General features: G+C 43.0%; 1 protein-coding gene across 3 annotated transcripts in view; it reads right to left on the reverse strand.

Moving 5' to 3' along the window:
• Nucleotides 1-399: 399 nt before the first annotated feature.
• The window catches only part of PTBP2 (polypyrimidine tract binding protein 2), a 52730-nt gene continuing 34600 nt past the window's right edge, over nucleotides 400-18529 (reverse strand). For all 3 annotated transcript variants that reach the window (XM_069967722.1, XM_069967723.1, XM_069967724.1), the window contains exons 6-14: nucleotides 18283-18447; nucleotides 18093-18203; nucleotides 14017-14212; nucleotides 12965-13104; nucleotides 11203-11236; nucleotides 10650-10742; nucleotides 3378-3594; nucleotides 3141-3218; nucleotides 400-1778 (exon numbers count right to left, since the gene is read on the reverse strand). In XM_069967722.1, coding sequence (XP_069823823.1) covers nucleotides 1649-1778; nucleotides 3141-3218; nucleotides 3378-3594; nucleotides 10650-10742; nucleotides 11203-11236; nucleotides 12965-13104; nucleotides 14017-14212; nucleotides 18093-18203; nucleotides 18283-18447 — 1164 coding nt within the window. In that variant the 3' untranslated portion in view covers nucleotides 400-1648. The remainder of the gene's footprint in view (nucleotides 1779-3140; nucleotides 3219-3377; nucleotides 3595-10649; nucleotides 10743-11202; nucleotides 11237-12964; nucleotides 13105-14016; nucleotides 14213-18092; nucleotides 18204-18282; nucleotides 18448-18529) is intronic.

The raw sequence follows: 18529 nt of genomic DNA on the forward strand, positions 1-18529 counted from the left end.
GATTAGCTGCAGTTGAGGTTTGTCCTTTATATTACAGGGACAACACATTAACTACTTTTATTCCAATAGATGTAAAGTGACTCAAGACCAACAAACGTGATGTCTATAAAGGCCGCAGAAGCAGCGCAGGACGCCCGGCTCAATCCTCTCACTCTCAGCAACTTCAGGACTATGAAAGTCTCCACTGGCGATTGAGTTGTGTGTAAGTATTTGGCACCCTGGCAGAGAAGTGTGGAATTAGAAGCATAGTAGTAGAAAGAACAGAGCTGAGGAAAGAAGAGGCAGCAAGAGAGAGACAGAAGAGAGAATACAGAGCTACAGAAGTGTTTATTGAGCATGCTACAGAGGTAAGCAGAATACACACAAGATGAAATCAAAACCACCGTCAAACCTTCCAACTTTGTTAGAAAATTAATTTTTAATTGTGCCGCAACCAAACTAGACTGAATTTTACATTGCTAAAGATGTAAAAACTCAACTAATAGAAAATATACATGACCATTTATTTCCTACATAAACAGAATCTATGGATTTTACCCAAATACATCAATAAAAAAAATGTACTTGTCCCAAAACTGAAGCGAGCAGCTCGGTGAAAAGACAGAGCCATTCGCTTAGGTTCACGGTAGATTCTGAGCCATGTCTATAAGTCAGGTCTGGTTCTAAATACAAAATATTTCTGAAGTTTTTTTTTTTTATTAAAACATAATATTACAATGCAAGGAAAAATTAAGACTAAAGGCACATAAACTTTGGTCCCACCTGGTTGTCAGTTGTCATAAACTGCCCCTATTCTCCTCATCTGTCAAAGGCGCTCCCTGCCATAGTAAGAAGACATGCAGCGGTTTCTGAAATTGCTTGACCAGTCTGCACATGCTCAGAAATCCACAACTATATCCAAGTAGAATTACAAACAGAAGATGGCAATATAGAGTTAAATGCACATCAGTCATGTCAACTTCAAAAAACTACAGAAAATATTCAGCCACAAACAAGACGTTACTTTAGTGCCGACATTTAGATGATACGTCTCACAAGAGTGTACAAAAAGGTTAAGACCCAACAACAAAATTTCATATAGTGTGGTCAAAACTTCAGGGATCTCTCTCAATGTCAAATGAACTAAAAATTCTAATCCTGCAAATTTAACAGAGAAAAAAAAAAAAAAAAAAAAAGATAAAAACAACAAGGCGGCAAATAAGAGTAGGGGGGGGGGGGGGAAACAGGGTAAATGAAAGTGGTTGTGAGTGGAAGAGGCAAAGCTTTAACCTTTCTCCACATCTCCTGGTGTATAATGAACCTATACACACGTAACAATGTGCCCATGATGATTCAGCTGTCTTCTATAACAGTAACAACTAAGGGGGAAATGAAAGTACACATTTTATAAGGCACATGTCCACGGATAAAAGAAAGAAAAAGAAAAAAGTTGAAATGGAAACAAACACAGTTGTCTTCCCTAGTCACCATGTACGAGCCACAGCTAAATGTTAACTGCGCTTTATATCAACCAAGGAATGATACGAGAGTGAGAAACACAATAGACTCTGGTCCCCACTTTTCTGAACAGTCTATTGGTGACAATACACTGAACAATGCAATAAAACCAGACGCTGCTCTGTTTTTTCCCTCATTCTTCCCTCTCTACTTAAATGGTCGACTTGGAGAATGAAACCCTCAGATGGTGATTATCCCCAATGTTGTAGTTGTGGAGGTCGATCAGCGCCTGGATTGCTTCTTCCACAGTAGACATCTGAAGCAGGGCCATTTTGTGGTCCCTAGATACAGAAAAATCAGAAAGGGAAAAGAAAAACAAAAATCAGTCCCAATCTGTGACGTACCTATATATAAAGGGGACGTATTAAGGACCGGCACTTATTAGGTCAAATGTAACTACAAATACGTTCGACAGCACAGGCAGACGGCCATACCTAGATGGCACACACCAGATTTTTTTTTTTTTTTTTAGCTTGTCACCTTTCACGAGTCATAACTTGCTTATTTATCTATAGATCTACCCATATGGGTTCCTGCTTGTTCAGGGGACAAGTTGTACCTTTCTGGGTACATATGACTTGTTTGGCATGTTCAACTTATTACTTTCCTTTCTGCTTTTTGGGAGGAAGTTTATACAGCCTCATTTACTGTATTGTTAGTTTGTAATGATCTGACATGGTGGACTCTGTAAAGATGTGGTGACCAAAGACCTTCTATCTTATCCATTACACTTCCAGACTCTTCATACCTCTCGTAGGCTTATGCTTTTCTTAGTTCTTGTCTCTCTAGTAAAGCAAAGCGGTTCTCCTTATGTCATACATACAGTCTAGTTGCCCGTAAGATGCCTTGTCCATTGAGTGCTCATTCCTGCAGGTTTATTCCACCTTTTTGATTTATTATTTTAATACTTCCCCATGTCTTCCTAAAATCCTATACTTTGGTTAGAAAGCAGAGACTCCGGACCCCTGGTTTACAAGGCCAGTCCTCTAAGCGCTGAGCCATGAAGCCCACACAAATACAGAAAAGCAAGAGAGAAAAACTGGCAGGAATGGTGGAGGCTTCAAAGAGCCCGCGCTCCCGAGATCTGGGAACAAACTGGAGGCAATACCTGCAAGACATCATCCACATGGTCTATCCTCAAAGAGACTCTCCTCTCCTGGTCATACAAAGAAATATTCAGGAGACATGGGCCAAGGAGGGGTTTTATTATTTTCATATAGTGCGTGTGATGTATGAGCGTGCGCACGCCAAGTAACCGTATGGGGATAGAAAGCTTTCTATGGAGTGCAGTTCAGCCCTATCTCCTAGAAACGCACCGATATCCAAGAATCCCCAGTCAGGGCTTGTCTAAAAACTGACAAATCCCTCACACAAAGACTGGGAACGAATTTATTCTGTGTCTCTAAGTGGAACAACAGAGGATCAGCACAACATACTGTTCTGCGGAATCTACTCCAGAATTGTTAGCTTACTGGAAATACAAGTGTGGATAAGTCCTCCTCAAACATGAAGCATATGGTGAGAAAAAACCTTGCGTCTCCCGATGCTGGGAAATGACTGCTACTAAGCTGGAGGACGCCACCCTCCTATGACGCCAGCTTATTCCCCCTAAAATGTACAAATTATATTACATTAGAACTTACTGAAAGAACTTGAAAGCTTTCACAGTTCCTCCAGTGTTGGTAAACAGTGTGCGCAAGTCGTCTTCAGTAATGGTTTGTCTACAGGAGAAAAACAGATTCAGATTAAAAAGTCGTCCATTTTCTATCATTTTTTCTGATGACTGCAAAACAAAGTAGCAATGACTCATGTGACCTATGGAGGGGGGTCACGTGACTAGGTGCGAGCTGGGCCCTGTCCCACTATGCGCCATTACTTACGGAATGTTGGACAAGTGAAGCGTTGCAGATGGTGGGAAGATATTCTGGAAGTTTTTGGAGCCTGGCTTTTTGAAGCGATGTAGAGGAGAGTTGCCGAAATCTTTTGTTAGCCCTTGATCATCCAGGCCTTCTCGAGGTAGCTGTACTGTCTGGTGTTTGGACAATGTAACCCTGATAATCTTTCCATACATCTTCTGTCCATTAAGATGACTCATAGCTGAGAAGGAAAAAACAATAATATATAAAAGAATATGCCAGGTGCAAGCCAAAAGAACACACACAATGGTCATCGGCTTCCTCATGTCTGTTTACACTGTGCTCGGCTGTCCTATTGTAATGTAGGTAGATAAAACCCTGTGTGCTTACACTAGGAATTATCCAAGCTGTGTACAAGAACAAGAAGTTATAAACCTATCACCTATCCAGAGTCTGATCAGCGGTGGCCCGACTGCTGGGGCCCCCAAATAACTCTGCGCAACAAAAAAATTCTGTCTGCTGCTGGACAAAAAAAGTTTGTCCTAACTAAATCGAGAGTGTGTGTATTCCAAAGCCGGAGTAAAAACCAATGAAGAAGTCTGAAAGCATTAAACAGGTTTGTACAGAAAGAGTAATACCTGATGTACAAAGTTTTTGTGGTTAACCATGTATTAATGAAAATTTTATTGAATTAAAAAGTTAGGCTGCATTCACACATTCAGTGATCTTCAAGGTCCGTGGATGAAGTCGGATATCTACTTCCGTGAAAAAAACGGACCGTGTGAATAGACCAATAGAAAGCATTGAGCTATAAAATGGTCCCTGATCCCGGATCTGTGAACGTGTGAATGCAGCCTGGAGCGAGGCCCAGGGCTAGAGATGAGCAAATTTACAGTAATAATAAAGTGAATCGGTTCGGTAGCTCAACAGTCTGCTTATCAGCCTGCTGCCTCTTAACTCCATGCTGCTCCTTCCCAGATGCCTGGAACAGCTGGATCCAGTCCTGGGAAACTTCTCCCAGCAGCATGGAGTTAAAAGGAAGCCGGCTGATAAGCAGACTGCTGAGCTACCTAAGGGATTTGCTTCATTACAGTTGCCCCCATCATGCTGGAATTCCATCAGCCTTGATATCTGTTCTCTATTTTAGAGAGATCTTTGTTGAACTGCTCTCCATGCCTGTCCCTAATATTTACCAAATTGAGTGGCAAAAGCGTCAAGTTGGGAATGTAAGAAAAGCCTTTCAATGACATTCGGCAGCCATTTTGTTCCTATGCTTTAAGCATGTCGTCTACTAGTTCACCATAGTTTTCGCTCGTTTGGTCCCAAGGAAATGTTGCTCTTAATGCCTCCTAAGCTGTAGCTTTCAGATGGTTGAGTTTTGCTCTGAAGGTCATCATGCATTATTTTGTTGATTTTGGGGAAAATAAAAACTCCAGCCTTCATTTAACCTCATTTTTCAGTGTCCTGAACTTGTCCTTTAAATACTGGAAGCCACTTACATCACGACCCCTTTTTACAACAACGTGTTTAATGTGAAGCGGTAGAAGATAAGCGTGAAGTTGATCGATCAGTGATCTCGGTCGTATGTTGTACCAACCACGTCCTCGACTCGAGAGGCCACCGTCTCATTGTGTTATGGGTTTTTGTCATCATAGGCACCAGGGTAACTGGTAGATAGCTGACCTGGGTTAAATGCTCCATTTATCTTCTGAGGTGTATTCGAGGAAAATCAACTTCTACCCTATCCACAGGATAGAGGAAAAGTAGGAGATCACAGAGGGTCTGACCTCTGTACCCCTCACTTCTCCCCTTTGCCTCAAAACTCCTGGAACATGTCTACCTTGAACTATCCTCCCACTTTTTATCCAACACGCTTTTTGACTCCCTGCAATCCGGCTTCCGCTCCCATCACTCCACAGAAACCTCCTTAAAGGGGTTGTCCGGCGAAAAAAAATTATTCACAGAATAACACACATTACAAAGTTATACAACTTTGTAATGTATGTTATGTCTGTGAATGGCCCCCTTCCCCGTGTCCCACCACCCCCACCCGTGTACCCGGAAGTGTGGTGCGCTATACATTACCTGTCGCGTGCCGACCACGGTCTCCGATCGTCAGCAGTGACGTCTTCTTCGGGAGCTTGGCGGATCTTCCCGAGTGCCGGCCGCCCTCTGCAGCGTCATCCGAAGCTCAGCCGCGATTGGCTGAGCATAACTGTGCTCAGCCAATCGCGGCTGAGCAGCTGATGACGTGGCCGCGTCATCAGCCGCTCAGCCGCGATTGGCTGAGCACAGTTATGCTCAGCCAATCGCGGCTGAGCTTCGGATGACGCTGCAGAGGGCGGCCGGCACTCGGGAAGATCCGCCAAGCTCCCGAAGAAGACGTCACTGCTGACGATCGGAGACCGTGGACGACACGACATGCGGTGAGTATAATGCACCACACTTCCGGGTCTAGCGTGGGTGGGGGGAAACACGGGGAAGGGGGCCATTCACAGACATAACATACATTACAAAGTTGTATAACTTTGTAATGTGTGTTATTCTGTGAATAATTTTTTTTCGCCGGACAACCCCTTTAACCAAAGTGGCCAATGACCTGCTAACTGCCAAAGCCTCACGCCGATACTCTGTGCTCCTTCTCCTTGACCTATCTTTCTGCCTTCCACACAGTTAACCAACTTTCAAATTCTTTCATCCCTTGGTGTCAACTTGCTCACCCCTCTCTTGGATCTCTTACCTCTCCAACCGCACTTTTAGTGTCTTCCACACCACCTCCTCTCTTCGTCCCCTCACTGTTGGTGTTCCCCAAGGCTCTGTCCTCGGGCCTCTTCTCCACCTATATTTCTGGCCACATCTACACCAATCTACCTCTCTGGTCAGGATGTCACCTCTTTGCTATCCAGGATGCCAGAGTGTTTGTCGGCCATATCTTCCTTCTTCTATTGATTTCTAAAGCTCAACATGGACAAAACAGAACTAATCATCTTTCCCCTACCTCACTCCACCCAGCCGTCTAATCTTTCAATCACTTTCAATGGCTACACTCTGTCTCCTGCAACCCAAGTCCGCTGTTTAGGAGTCACTTTTGATTCTGCCCTATCATTTAAACCACATATTCAGGCCCTGCCCACCTCCTGCAGCCTTCACCTCAAAAACATTTCCAGAATCCGCTCTTTTCTCACACCTGACTCCACAAAACTGCTGGTCCATGCTCTCATTATCTCCCACTTGGACTACTGTAACATCCTCCTCTCTGGCCTTCAACTAACCCCCTTGCTCGCCTCCAGTCTATCCTTAACTCTGTTGCCCGACTAATCCTCCTCTCCCCTCGCTTTGCCTCTGCCAGTCCCTCCACTGATAATACCCCCGCTGATTTAATTATCAGGCCCTGGCTTCTGTGTAATGAAAAGAGCCGTGGGTACGGCACACGACCTGTGGTTCTTTTTATTCCTACAGAGCGGATGGAAAGAGCCAAGTACAGCGCTCTTCCAGCATACTCGGCTCTATTCATTCTTATGGAGTGATAGAAAGAGCCGAAGGTCACATGCCGTACCCTCGGCTCTATTCATAATACAGAAGTCGGGGCCAGATAATAAGATCAGCGGGCGTACAGATCCCTTGCGATCTCCTATATTCCACTATCCTGTGGATAGGGAATACCCCTTTAACTTCCCCATTTTCCTGGAATACCCCTTTAACTTCATAGAAGCATGGGTTTCATCCCAAACTCGTGATCCCATGGAACAGATGGTTTGCATTACCAATGTGCAAGACAAGTCAGCTTTCAAAATGATTTGGCTAGCCTCCATTAATCGAGAACATGTGTACCATCTATCTCCATAATAAGACATTAGTGCAGGAACCAAGATAGTATGCAGCTAACGTGGTGTGTCAATCACAATTCCATTCATGAAGTCTAGAAGCTAGCAGTTTATCTAAATCTGATTGAGGAAAGGCGGTTGTCCCTCCAGTTCTTCCATATCAGATCTACATCCTTCCAATCTTCATCAGGGTCAGATCTGTTTCAGTTGCTGTTCCTGCTGCCAGAGGGGCAGGCATGGGATTCTCTTTGTTATTTGCCTTTGTTATTTCTGCATGACTAAAATCTCCAGATATTCATTCCAAATGGTGATTTTTCTGCTCACGACAAACCATTGGCACTGCAAAGGCAATTCCTTTCCTTGTGCCATTCAACCACTGCATGACCCCTTCACTTCAATGAGGTGCCCAGCTCTTCATCTCCAATTTGTAAGCAACATACAGTAACTTTGCCAAATTTTTGTGCTGATCATAAGTTGCCTAGTTGCCACATATATAGCAGAAATAGTCCAGATCATTAAAGGGAATCTGTCAGCTGTAATTTAGGTTCCAGACTGATGACACTATAAAGGCCCTGATGAAGGTGTCCGTGTACACTGAAATGCATAGGATAACTTCTGCCTTGCCCTAGGATCCACACCTAAGGAGAGTGACGTCACTCAGGATCCCACTTTTTGCCACGGAAAACTTGACTGTGTGAACTTCTGTGCAGAGCTACCGGCCGGAGCATCTGCCGAGTTCAGAAGATTTCTTCTCATTGATCAACTTCTCTACACTGCATAAAAGCTGGATATGACTTCGGCTGAACTCCATTGATATCGGCATCTGGGCAAGTGTTATATTCACCTTTCCAGCTGGATTTCTATACAGGTATTTGTCACGTATATAATCCTGACCCTCCTTATTCTGACTGACCCAATAATTATCTGCGCTGGGTGTATCTATATGTTCAGATATATATATATATGTATATAGCAGGCAGGTTACATCCAGTTACTGGAGAATTACCAACCACATCTGCTGGAGATTTGTATCCAGCATCTACTAGGATCTCAGGAAATCTTCTGACTTCAATGTATAGAATAGAGGCGTTTTCTACATTGTGACGGCCCTGACAGATACATGGAAGGTGCCACATATCTCCTTGTCCTAACCACATCTAAGTGTCAGCAGCTCAGAATGTAAATTACGTCTAAAGGTTCAAAGTGTAGAGCACTGATCCCTTTATTGAGCTCTGTCCGGCTTGCCTTATATCCATACTGCTGACATCCGCTGTCCAATATGTATTTCAAAGACTTCTAAAATGCATTAACCCCTTAAGGACCGGGCCAGCTTTTGTGTTTCTTTCTCTTCGCCTTCTAAGACCCATAACACTTATTTTTCCCCCTAGGGCAGGTGTACTTTGTAACACCATCTTTCAATCTGCCATAAAATGAATCCCAAAACTCCCAAAATATCATTTATAGGGTGAATTTGGGTCAAAAAATGCGATTCCGCAAATTTTGGGGGGTTCCATTACATAATGCACTTTACGCTAAAACTATCATTTTTTCTTTATTCTATAGGTCCATCTGAACACAGCGATATGCAGGTTTACTAGGTTTTCTAATGTTTTACTATTTTTATTAGCAGTAAAAAAAAAAAAAATTGCAAACAGGTGTATTTAAAATGGCCGTATTGTGACTCTTTATTTTTCATCTACGGGGTCGTATGGGGAGTCATTTTTTGAACCATGATCTCTAGTTTTTATTAGTAACATTTTTTTCTAAATCAGACGTGATCAATTTTTATTATTTTTTTATACATAAAATAAAAAAAAAGCAGTCCCTGCGTTTTTTTTATCACTTTTTGTTCCCCCCCGTGGGAATAGTATTGTTTTATTTTAATAGATTGGATGATTACACACGCTACGGTATATTATATGTTATTATTAAGTGTTGTATGTATAAAATGGGAAAGGGGTGATTTTCAATTTTATTGGGGGAGGGGCTTTGGGACATTTTTTAAAACTTTTTTTTTTACACTTTTTAAGTCCCCTTAGTGGACTTTTACATTAATACATTAGATTTAATACACTTATCACTGCTATGCCATAGCATAGAAGAATCAGTGCAATCTGTGATCTTTATCTATCTGTGATCATTACATACAGCCTGCCTGTGGCCATAGCACTGATCAGTGTTATCTGTGATCATTACATACAGCCTGCCTGTGGCCATAGCACTGATCAGTGTTATCTGTGATCATTACATACAGCCTGCCTGTGGCCATAGCACTGATCAGTGTTATCTGTGATCATTACATACAGCCTGTGGCCATAGCATAGCACTGATCAGTGTTATCTGTGATCATTACATACAGCCTGCCTGTGGCCATAGCACTGATCAGTGTTATCTGTGATCATTACATACAGCCTGTGGCCATAGCACTGATCAGTGTTATCTGTGATCATTACATACAGCCTGCCTGTGGCCATAGCATAGCAGGGATCTGTGTTATCGGTGATCATTACATAGAGCCTGCCTGTGGCCATAGCACTGATCAGTGTTATCTGTGATCATTACATACAGCCTGCCTGTGGCCATAGCACTGATCAGTGTTATCTGTGATCATTACATACAGCCTGCCTGTGGCCATAGCATAGCACTGATCAGTGTTATCTGTGATCATTACATACAGCCTGTGGCCATAGCATAGCACTGATCAGTGTTATCTGTGATCATTACATACAGCCTGTGGCCATAGCATAGCACTGATCAGTGTTATCTGTGATCATTACATACAGCCTGCCTGTGGCCATAGCATAGCAGGGATCTGTGTTATCGGTGATCATTACATAGAGCCTGCCTGTGGCCATATCACTGATCAGTGTTATCTGCAACTATAACAGTCTGCCTGTGGCCATGACAAAGCAGGGATCAGTGTTATCTTCCATCTTCTGATAGAGCCTGCCTGTGGCCATAGCAGGGATCAGTGTCATCTGCCATCAGAAGACTGAAGACCTGATTGCTGGGGGTCTCTTACTTTCCTCTGTGCAGTCAGGCAATTCATTTACCCCTGTTTGTGCCAAAGCCCAGGCTGTGGGGGCATAAATGTGCCTCTGTCGCCAAGGGGTTAATGATTTTATGGTCAGCTCAAAAGATCCACAACATATGAACGAATTTCCGTTAGTCGCTTGATCGCCGCCTGTGAAAGGATTATCGCTTAAGTTGGAATATAATGATTTTTTTTTACACACTAATCTCACCATGTAATAGAGCCCTAAGTGTTATTTTTGAACTCTTCTGGGTTCATCTCTGTCACCATAAACACTTCGCTCAATGACCTTTTCTTCACCTTAGACTTCACAACTTGAGGACAAACCGAACGCCCAGAGTTCACAATAACAGGTTTTCATTTAGCAAATAAACACAACGTGTAATAATTTTGCTTGTGGCGAATCTCCCATGTGCTTAATGCAATAGGACGTCTTACCCAGTTGTGACTGGTTGCCATCAGCCATCTGTATAAGAGCGCTGTCTTTCTTATTGTATAAAATCTTCACGCGCTGCACATCGCCATAAACACCTTTTATTAGGAGCCAAAAGGAAAACAGAATGTAAATAGCAAATAGGAGTTTGGTCGGCAACTATAGAATCGAAAGGTCAAATGAGACAACCAGACACCAAAAGTACCATTCAACCAGGCCTAACATACACAAGAATGAGAGCAGATCTTCAACAGTGAATTCTGGATAAGAATATATATTCCATATACCCTCAAACCTAATGTGAATGACAAATTAAAAGACCATGCAAAATAAAATTTACATGCATTTAAATAATAGTGACTATGGAGACTTAAAAAAAAAAGGAAAAAAAGAAAAACAAAAAACCAATAAAAAAAAAAAAAAAAAAACAACTGAAGAAAAATAAGTTAAATTAATTACTATTGAAAATTACACCAAAGTGCTAGCTACAAATAAAATAGAAAATTAAAGGTGAAATAAAAATGAAATAATAAAAGTATAGTGCTAACAATAACATACCGAAGAGGGTAAACAGACTTTGGGGCGAAACCATCTTTAGAAGGAGAGAAGAGCAAGCAGCGTAAGACAAGAAGAGAGAAGAGTCGAGGAAGAGCGGAGATGAACAGATCATCCATAACGGAGGGTGGATCCCGCAGAATGGTGAAGGTGGTCATGGATCATGGTTCAAGGCAGTTAATTGGGGCAAGTTGGTCCGAGGAACATATTGTTCAAGCAAAGAAGCGTGAACACAGGGGGAAGAGGAGGAGGAGGGGGGGTGGACGGGGAGGGCAAAGACAGACATGTAAGATGGGAAAGGGGTGAGAGCAGAATATGGGAAAAAAAACAACAAGAAACAGGAAGAACACGACACACGAGGAAGAGGAGGATGTAAGGGGAGGGGAGGGAGATGATGCAGAACAAAATAAAAAAAAGTGGGGAGAAAATAAAATAAAAGGTCAGTACAAAGGAAATGCAGGAGTCTGGTCAGAATAATGGTTGGTTTATGTACAGTACAAGAAAAACTAAAATGTAGTCATCCAAGACAAAATATGGGGGGGAAAAAAAAAAAGTCACATTCATAGAGGTTACAGTGCTATCTGTAGAGGCGGCCATAGAGGCCGTACAGGGTACAAAGCATGGCAGGCTCGGAGATGAGAGTGATGGCTGGCTGCAGATCGAGACACGGACCAGAGACCTACGAGACACCTCACCGGCCATACACCTCACCTAGGCTTACCAGGACCCAACACGGGGTGACAAGGGAGAAGACAACTTGCTTCACTCCAGGATCAAAGCCTCAAAAACCAACACCTGGAGGGCAGCAAGTGTCTCCCCTATAATCTAGAACATAGCAAGACAGGAAACGGAACATGAGAACACAGCCATCGGGAACACAGGTCCTCAGACTTGCCACACTCCAGTATACTCAGCATCCAGACAGAAATGAAGGAGGAGAGCGATACTGGGAGAGAAGAGACAGCTCTGAGAGATAGAGACAGCAGCACAGAGAAGGTGAGAGCATGGCCAGATACTCTACAGAATAAGATTACTAAGACAGGAAGAGAGAGAAAACTTCATCAAAATCTTTGGAACAACCTTGAAAGAAAAACGTATTAGAGTTGATACAAATTTGAAAAAAATAATAAAGATTAAAAGAACAAACAAAAAGAAGTAAAGAAAATATAAAAGGAGAGAAAGAAACATGGTAAGAACTGATACAAGGAAGGTAAGGACAGATACGGGGGAGGATAAAGCCAGGAGCTGCCGGGGGGAAACCAGGACAGGACAGGGAGCTGCCGGGGGGAAACCAGGACAGGACAGGGAGCTGCTGGGGGGGGGGGGGGGGGGGGGGAAGGGAACCAGGACAGGACAGGGAGCTGCCGGGGGGAAACCAGGACAGGGAGCTGCTGGGGGGGGTGGGGTGGGGGGGAGGGAACCAGTACAGGACAGGGAGCTGCCGGGGGGGGGGGGGGGGGGGGGGTGGACCAGGACAGGGAGCTGCCGGGGGGGGGGGGGGGGAGGGGAACCAGGACAGGATAGGGAGCTGTCGGGGGGGAGGGGAACCAGGACAGGACAGGGAGCCGGCGGGGGGAACCAGCACTCAGTTTCAGCCCTGACCACCTGACGGCAGTAAACTTTATGGCTGTACAATCCCAGCTTAGCTATAGACTTTAGTGTAAAAGGTCTTTGCAAATAATGAAATAAAAATGTTGTAAATAAAAAGTAAAAGAAATCAGAAGTGTGAGATTTGTTGTATGTAAAAGGACTGTGTGTCACTGACCTCTTCATTCAGATTGCTTACAAGGAGAACAGTGTTGCTGGCTGTTGGGACTCCATGCATGCCAACACGGCCGGCGGCAGCGGCGGCCGCAGCAGCAGCGGCGTTTGGTATTCCTAACGGACTTAATGCACCAGGAACAGCTGTAAAATAGAAAGGCTCAAATGAACCCTGACCCCCAGCAAGAACCCTCTTCACACTAGTGTAACACTACAAAAGCAGTATGAAGGAGAGACTAGAACGTGAGGCACACGGCCCTGGCGTTATCCTGCATGTGGAGGGGATTGCCAGCAGCAGCGTCTACGGCGTATCATTTACACCATCCAACTATTGCCACTTTCTACCTGGCTGCAGTACTTTACCCTTTAGCACTGTGGATAATAAAAATCAGGAATGAAGGACTCAAGAATAGATAGAATTTTTCTCGGTACGCCTGAACGCTGCAATTGTTAGCGCATCAGTGTAGAAAAGACTATGAGGATGTAATGAGCGCTTCTGGGAGAGGCCGAGATAGTGCCTGTACAGCTCTTCGGTGGCCTGCAGCCATCTCTGAACACTGATATACTGTATGAGAGAAATGGTTTACAATAACACCACGCTGTATAAATGGAGCCGTCCCAAGGTATTCAGAGGTGAGTATTAGCAGAATGGCTTACATCATCCTCTATGTAAGCAGACGTGCACACCACCATATTAGGTGAATCTCTCAGCACACAGAACATTGCTATAAAGTACCAAGAGAAGAGCACTATATAAGGCCAAGCTCCCTAACCTGGGCGTCGGCCGGGGGAGAGACGCGGGACGCCACAACGTCAGCCGGGGGAGAGACGCGGGGCGCCACAACGTCAGCCGGGGGAGAGACGCGGGACGCCACAACGTCAGCCGGGGGAGAGACGCGGGACGCCACAACGTCAGCCGGGGGAGAGACGCGGGACGCCACAACGTCAGCCGGGGGAGAGACGCGGGACGCCACAACGTCAGCCGGGGGAGAGACGCGGGACGCCACAACGTCAGCCGGGGGAGAGACGCAGGGCGGCACTGTGTCCGCAGCATACCTAGAAGGGAGGTCTCCTTAGCAAACGCTGCAGCTATCGCTGGATCTAACGCAGGCTGCCCATCCCCAGACGGCAAATCTGGACGTGTATAGTCACGACTTTTGTCATTGTTGTACTTCACATTGAGGTTCACCAGCTTAGAGAAATCAATCCGGAGGGTACAACAAGCATTATAGATATTCTGACCATCCAACGCCTGCAAGAGAGTAGCACAGGCTTAGTATGAGGATATGTAGTAGTAGAAGAGGCTTAGTATGAGGATATGTAGTAGTAGATTAGTATGAGGATATGTAGTAGTAGCAGAGGATTAGTATGAGGATATGTAATAGTAGCAGAGGATTAGTATGAGGATATGTAGTAGTAGCAGAGTATTAGTATGAGGATATGTAGTAGTAGCAGAGGCTTAGTATGAGGATATGTAGTAGTAGCAGAGGATTAGTATGAGGATATGTAGTAGTAGCAGAGGATTAGTATGAGGATATGTAGTAGTAGCAGAGGATTAGTATGAGGATATGTAGAGTAGCAGGGGATTAGTATGAGGATATGTAGTAGTAGTAGCAGAGGATTAGTATGAGGATATGTAGTAGTAGCAGGGGATTAGTATGAGGATATGTAGTAGTAGCAGAGGATTAGTATGAGGATATGTAGTAGTAGTAGCAGAGGATTAGTATGAGGATATGAAGTAGTAGTAGCAGAGGATTAGTATGAGGATATGTAGTAGTAGCAGAGGATTAGTATGAGGATATGTAGTAGTAGCAGAGGATTAGTATGAGGATATGTAGTAGTAGCAGGGGATTAGTATGAGGATATGTAGTAGTAGCAGAGGATTAGTATGAGGATATGTAGTAGTAGCAGAGGATTAGTATGAGGATATGTAGTAGTAGCAGGGGATTAGTATGAGGATATGTAGTAGCAGGGGATTAGTATGAGGATATGTAGTAGTAGATTAGTATGAGGATATGTAGTAGTAGCAGAGGATTAGTATAAGGATATGTAGTAGTAACAGAGGATTAGTATGAGGATATGTAGTAGTAGATTAGTATGAGGATATGTAGTAGTAGCAGAGGATTAGTATGAGGATATGTAGTAGTAGCAGAGGATTAGTATGAGGATATGTAGTAGTAGCAGAGGATTAGTATGAGGATATGTAGTAGTAGCAGAGGCTTAGTATAAGGATATGTAGTAGTAGCAGAGGATTAGTATGAGGATATGTAGTAGTAGTAGCAGAGGATTAGTATGAGGATATGTAGTAGTAGTAGCACAGGATTAGTATGAGGATATGTAGTAGTATCAGAGGCTTAGTATGAGGATATGTAGTAGTAGCAGAGGATTAGTATGAGGATATGTAGTAGTAGCAGAGGATTAGTATGAGGATATGTAGTAGTAGTAGCAGAGGATTAGTATGAGGATATGTAGTAGTAGCAGATTAGTATGAGGATATGTAGTAGTAGTAGCAGATTAGTATGAGGATATGTAGTAGTAGCAGAGGATTAGTATGAGGATATGTAGTAGTAGCAGAGGATTAGTATGAGGATATGTAGTAGTAGTAGCAGAGGATTAGTATGAGGATATGTAGTAGTAGTAGCACAGGATTAGTATGAGGATATGTAGTAGTATCAGAGGCTTAGTATGAGGATATGTAGTAGTAGCAGAGGATTAGTATGAGGATATGTAGTAGTAGCAGAGGATTAGTATGAGGATATGTAGTAGTAGTAGCAGAGGATTAGTATGAGGATATGTAGTAGTAGCAGATTAGTATGAGGATATGTAGTAGTAGTAGCAGATTAGTATGAGGATATGTAGTAGTAGCAGAGGATTAGTATGAGGATATGTAATAGTAGCAGAGGATTAGTATGAGGATATGTAGTAGTATCAGAGTATTAGTATGAGGATATGTAGTAGTAGCAGAGGATTAGTATGAGGATATGTAGTAGCAGGGGATTAGTATGAGGATATGTAGTAGCAGAGGATTAGTATGAGGATATGTAGTAGTAGCAGAGGATTAGTATGAGGATATGTAGTAGTAGTAGCAGAGGATTAGTATGAGGATATGTAGTAGTAGTAGCAGAGGATTAGTATGAGGATATGTAGTAGTAGTAGCAGAGGATTAGTATGAGGATATGTAGTAGTAGCAGAGGATTAGTATAAGGATATGTAGTAGTAGCAGAGTATTAGTATGAGGATATGTAGTAGTAGTAGCAGAGGATTAGTATGAGGATATGTAGTAGTAGTAGCAGAGGCTTAGTATGAGGATATGTAGTAGTAGTAGCAGAGGCTTAGTATGAGGATATGTAGTAGTAGTAGCAGAGGATTAGTATGAGGATATGTAGTAGCAGCAGCTTAGTATGAGGATATGTAGTAGTAGCAGAGGATTAGTATGAGGATATGTAGTAGTAGCAGAGGATTAGTATGAGGATATGTAGTAGTAGTAGCAGAGGATTAGTATGAGGATATGTAGTAGTAGCAGAGGATTAGTATGAGGATATGTAGTAGTAGTAGCAGAGGATTAGTATGAGGATATGTAGTAGTAGTAGCAGAGGATTAGTATGAGGATATGTAGTAGTAGCAGAGGATTAGTATGAGGATATGTAGTAGTAGTAGCAGAGGATTAGTATGAGGATATGTAGTAGTAGTAGCAGAGGATTAGTATGAGGATATGTAGTAGTAGTAGCAGAGGCTTAGTATGAGGATATGAAGTAGTAGTAGCAGAGGATTAGTATGAGGATATGAAGTAGTAGCAGAGGATTAGTATGAGGATATGTAGTAGTAGTAGCAGAGGATTAGTATGAGGATATGTAGTAGTAGTAGCAGAGGATTAGTATGAGGATATGAAGTAGCAGAGGATTAGTATGAGGATATGTAGTAGTAGTAGCAGAGGATTAGTATGAGGATATGTAGTAGTAGCAGAGGCTTAGTATAAGGATATGTAGTAGTAGCAGAGGCTTAGTATGAGGATATGTAGTAGCAGAGGATTAGTATGAGGATATGTAGTAGCAGATTAGTATGAGGATATGTAGTAGTAGCAGAGGATTAGTATGAGGATATGTAGTAGTAGATTAGTATGAGGATATGTAGTAGCAGATTAGTATGAGGATATGTAGTAGTAGATTAGTATGAGGATATGTAGTAGCAGATTAGTATGAGGATATGAAGTAGCAGAGGATTAGTATGAGGATATGTAGTAGTAGCAGAGGATTAGTATGAGGATATGTAGTAGTAGCAGAGGATTAGTATGAGGATATGAAGTAGCAGAGGATTAGTATGAGGATATGTAGTAGTAGTAGCAGAGGATTAGTATGAGGATATGAAGTAGCAGAGGATTAGTATGAGGATATGTAGTAGTAGTAGCAGAGGATTAGTATGAGGATATGAAGTAGCAGAGGATTAGTATGAGGATATGTAGTAGTAGTAGCAGAGGATTAGTATGAGGATATGAAGTAGCAGAGGATTAGTATGAGGATATGTAGTAGTAGTAGCAGAGGATTAGTATGAGGATATGAAGTAGCAGAGGATTAGTATGAGGATATGTAGTAGTAGCAGAGGATTAGTATGAGGATATGTAGTAGCAGAGGATAAGTATGAGGATATGTAGTAGCAGATTAGTATGAGGATATGTAGTAGTAGCAGCTTAGTATGAGGATATGTAGTAGTAGCAGAGGATTAGTATGAGGATATGTAGTAGTAGATTAGTATGAGGATATGTAGTAGCAGATTAGTATGAGGATATGTAGTAGTAGCAGAGGATTAGTATGAGGATATGTAGTAGCAGATTAGTATGAGGATATGTAGTAGCAGATTAGTATGAGGATATGTAGTAGCAGATTAGTATGAGGATATGTAGTAGTAGCAGAGGATTAGTATGAGGATATGTAGTAGCAGATTAGTATGAGGATATGTAGTAGCAGCAGCTTAGTATGAGGATATGTAGTAGCAGCAGCTTAGTATGAGGATATGTAGAGTAGCAGGGGTGTAGCCATGTTGTACCATATGTGGAATAGCAGGGGTTTAGCCGTGTGTTGTGTCATAAACCATACAACCCTGCAGACTGATTGTCCATCAGATGCTACGTTACTTACCAGCTTGGCTTGCTGTGCATTTGTGGGGTCGGCATACTGAAGCAATGCTTGGAACTGATTGTTTTTGGTGAATGTGATTATCTTTAACACCGTTCCGAACTTGGAGAAGATCTGGGGGTGATAAAGCAATGGATATTAGTCATACAGCAACCGGTGCAAATCAATGCATGAGAAGCGGCGACTCACTGACCTGGTGAAGGACGTCCAGTGTCACCGGGTAGTACATATTGTCGATGATTATTCTCAACACCGGGCTCTGGGCAGAGGAGACTGTATTCTCACTTCCCGCTGTATTACCCACAGTGGAGTTTGTAGTCTGAACGGCAGATACTGCCTGAAGCACGGCCTGGGCTCTCTGCGTAAAAACCAAACAACCATGAGATGGCAAGAAAGCAAAGAAAGGGAAGACGAGGCATCCCATATCACACGTCAGGGGA

The sequence above is a fragment of the Dendropsophus ebraccatus genome, chromosome 4 (assembly GCF_027789765.1).
Source record: "Dendropsophus ebraccatus isolate aDenEbr1 chromosome 4, aDenEbr1.pat, whole genome shotgun sequence".
Taxonomy (NCBI): domain Eukaryota; kingdom Metazoa; phylum Chordata; class Amphibia; order Anura; family Hylidae; genus Dendropsophus; species Dendropsophus ebraccatus.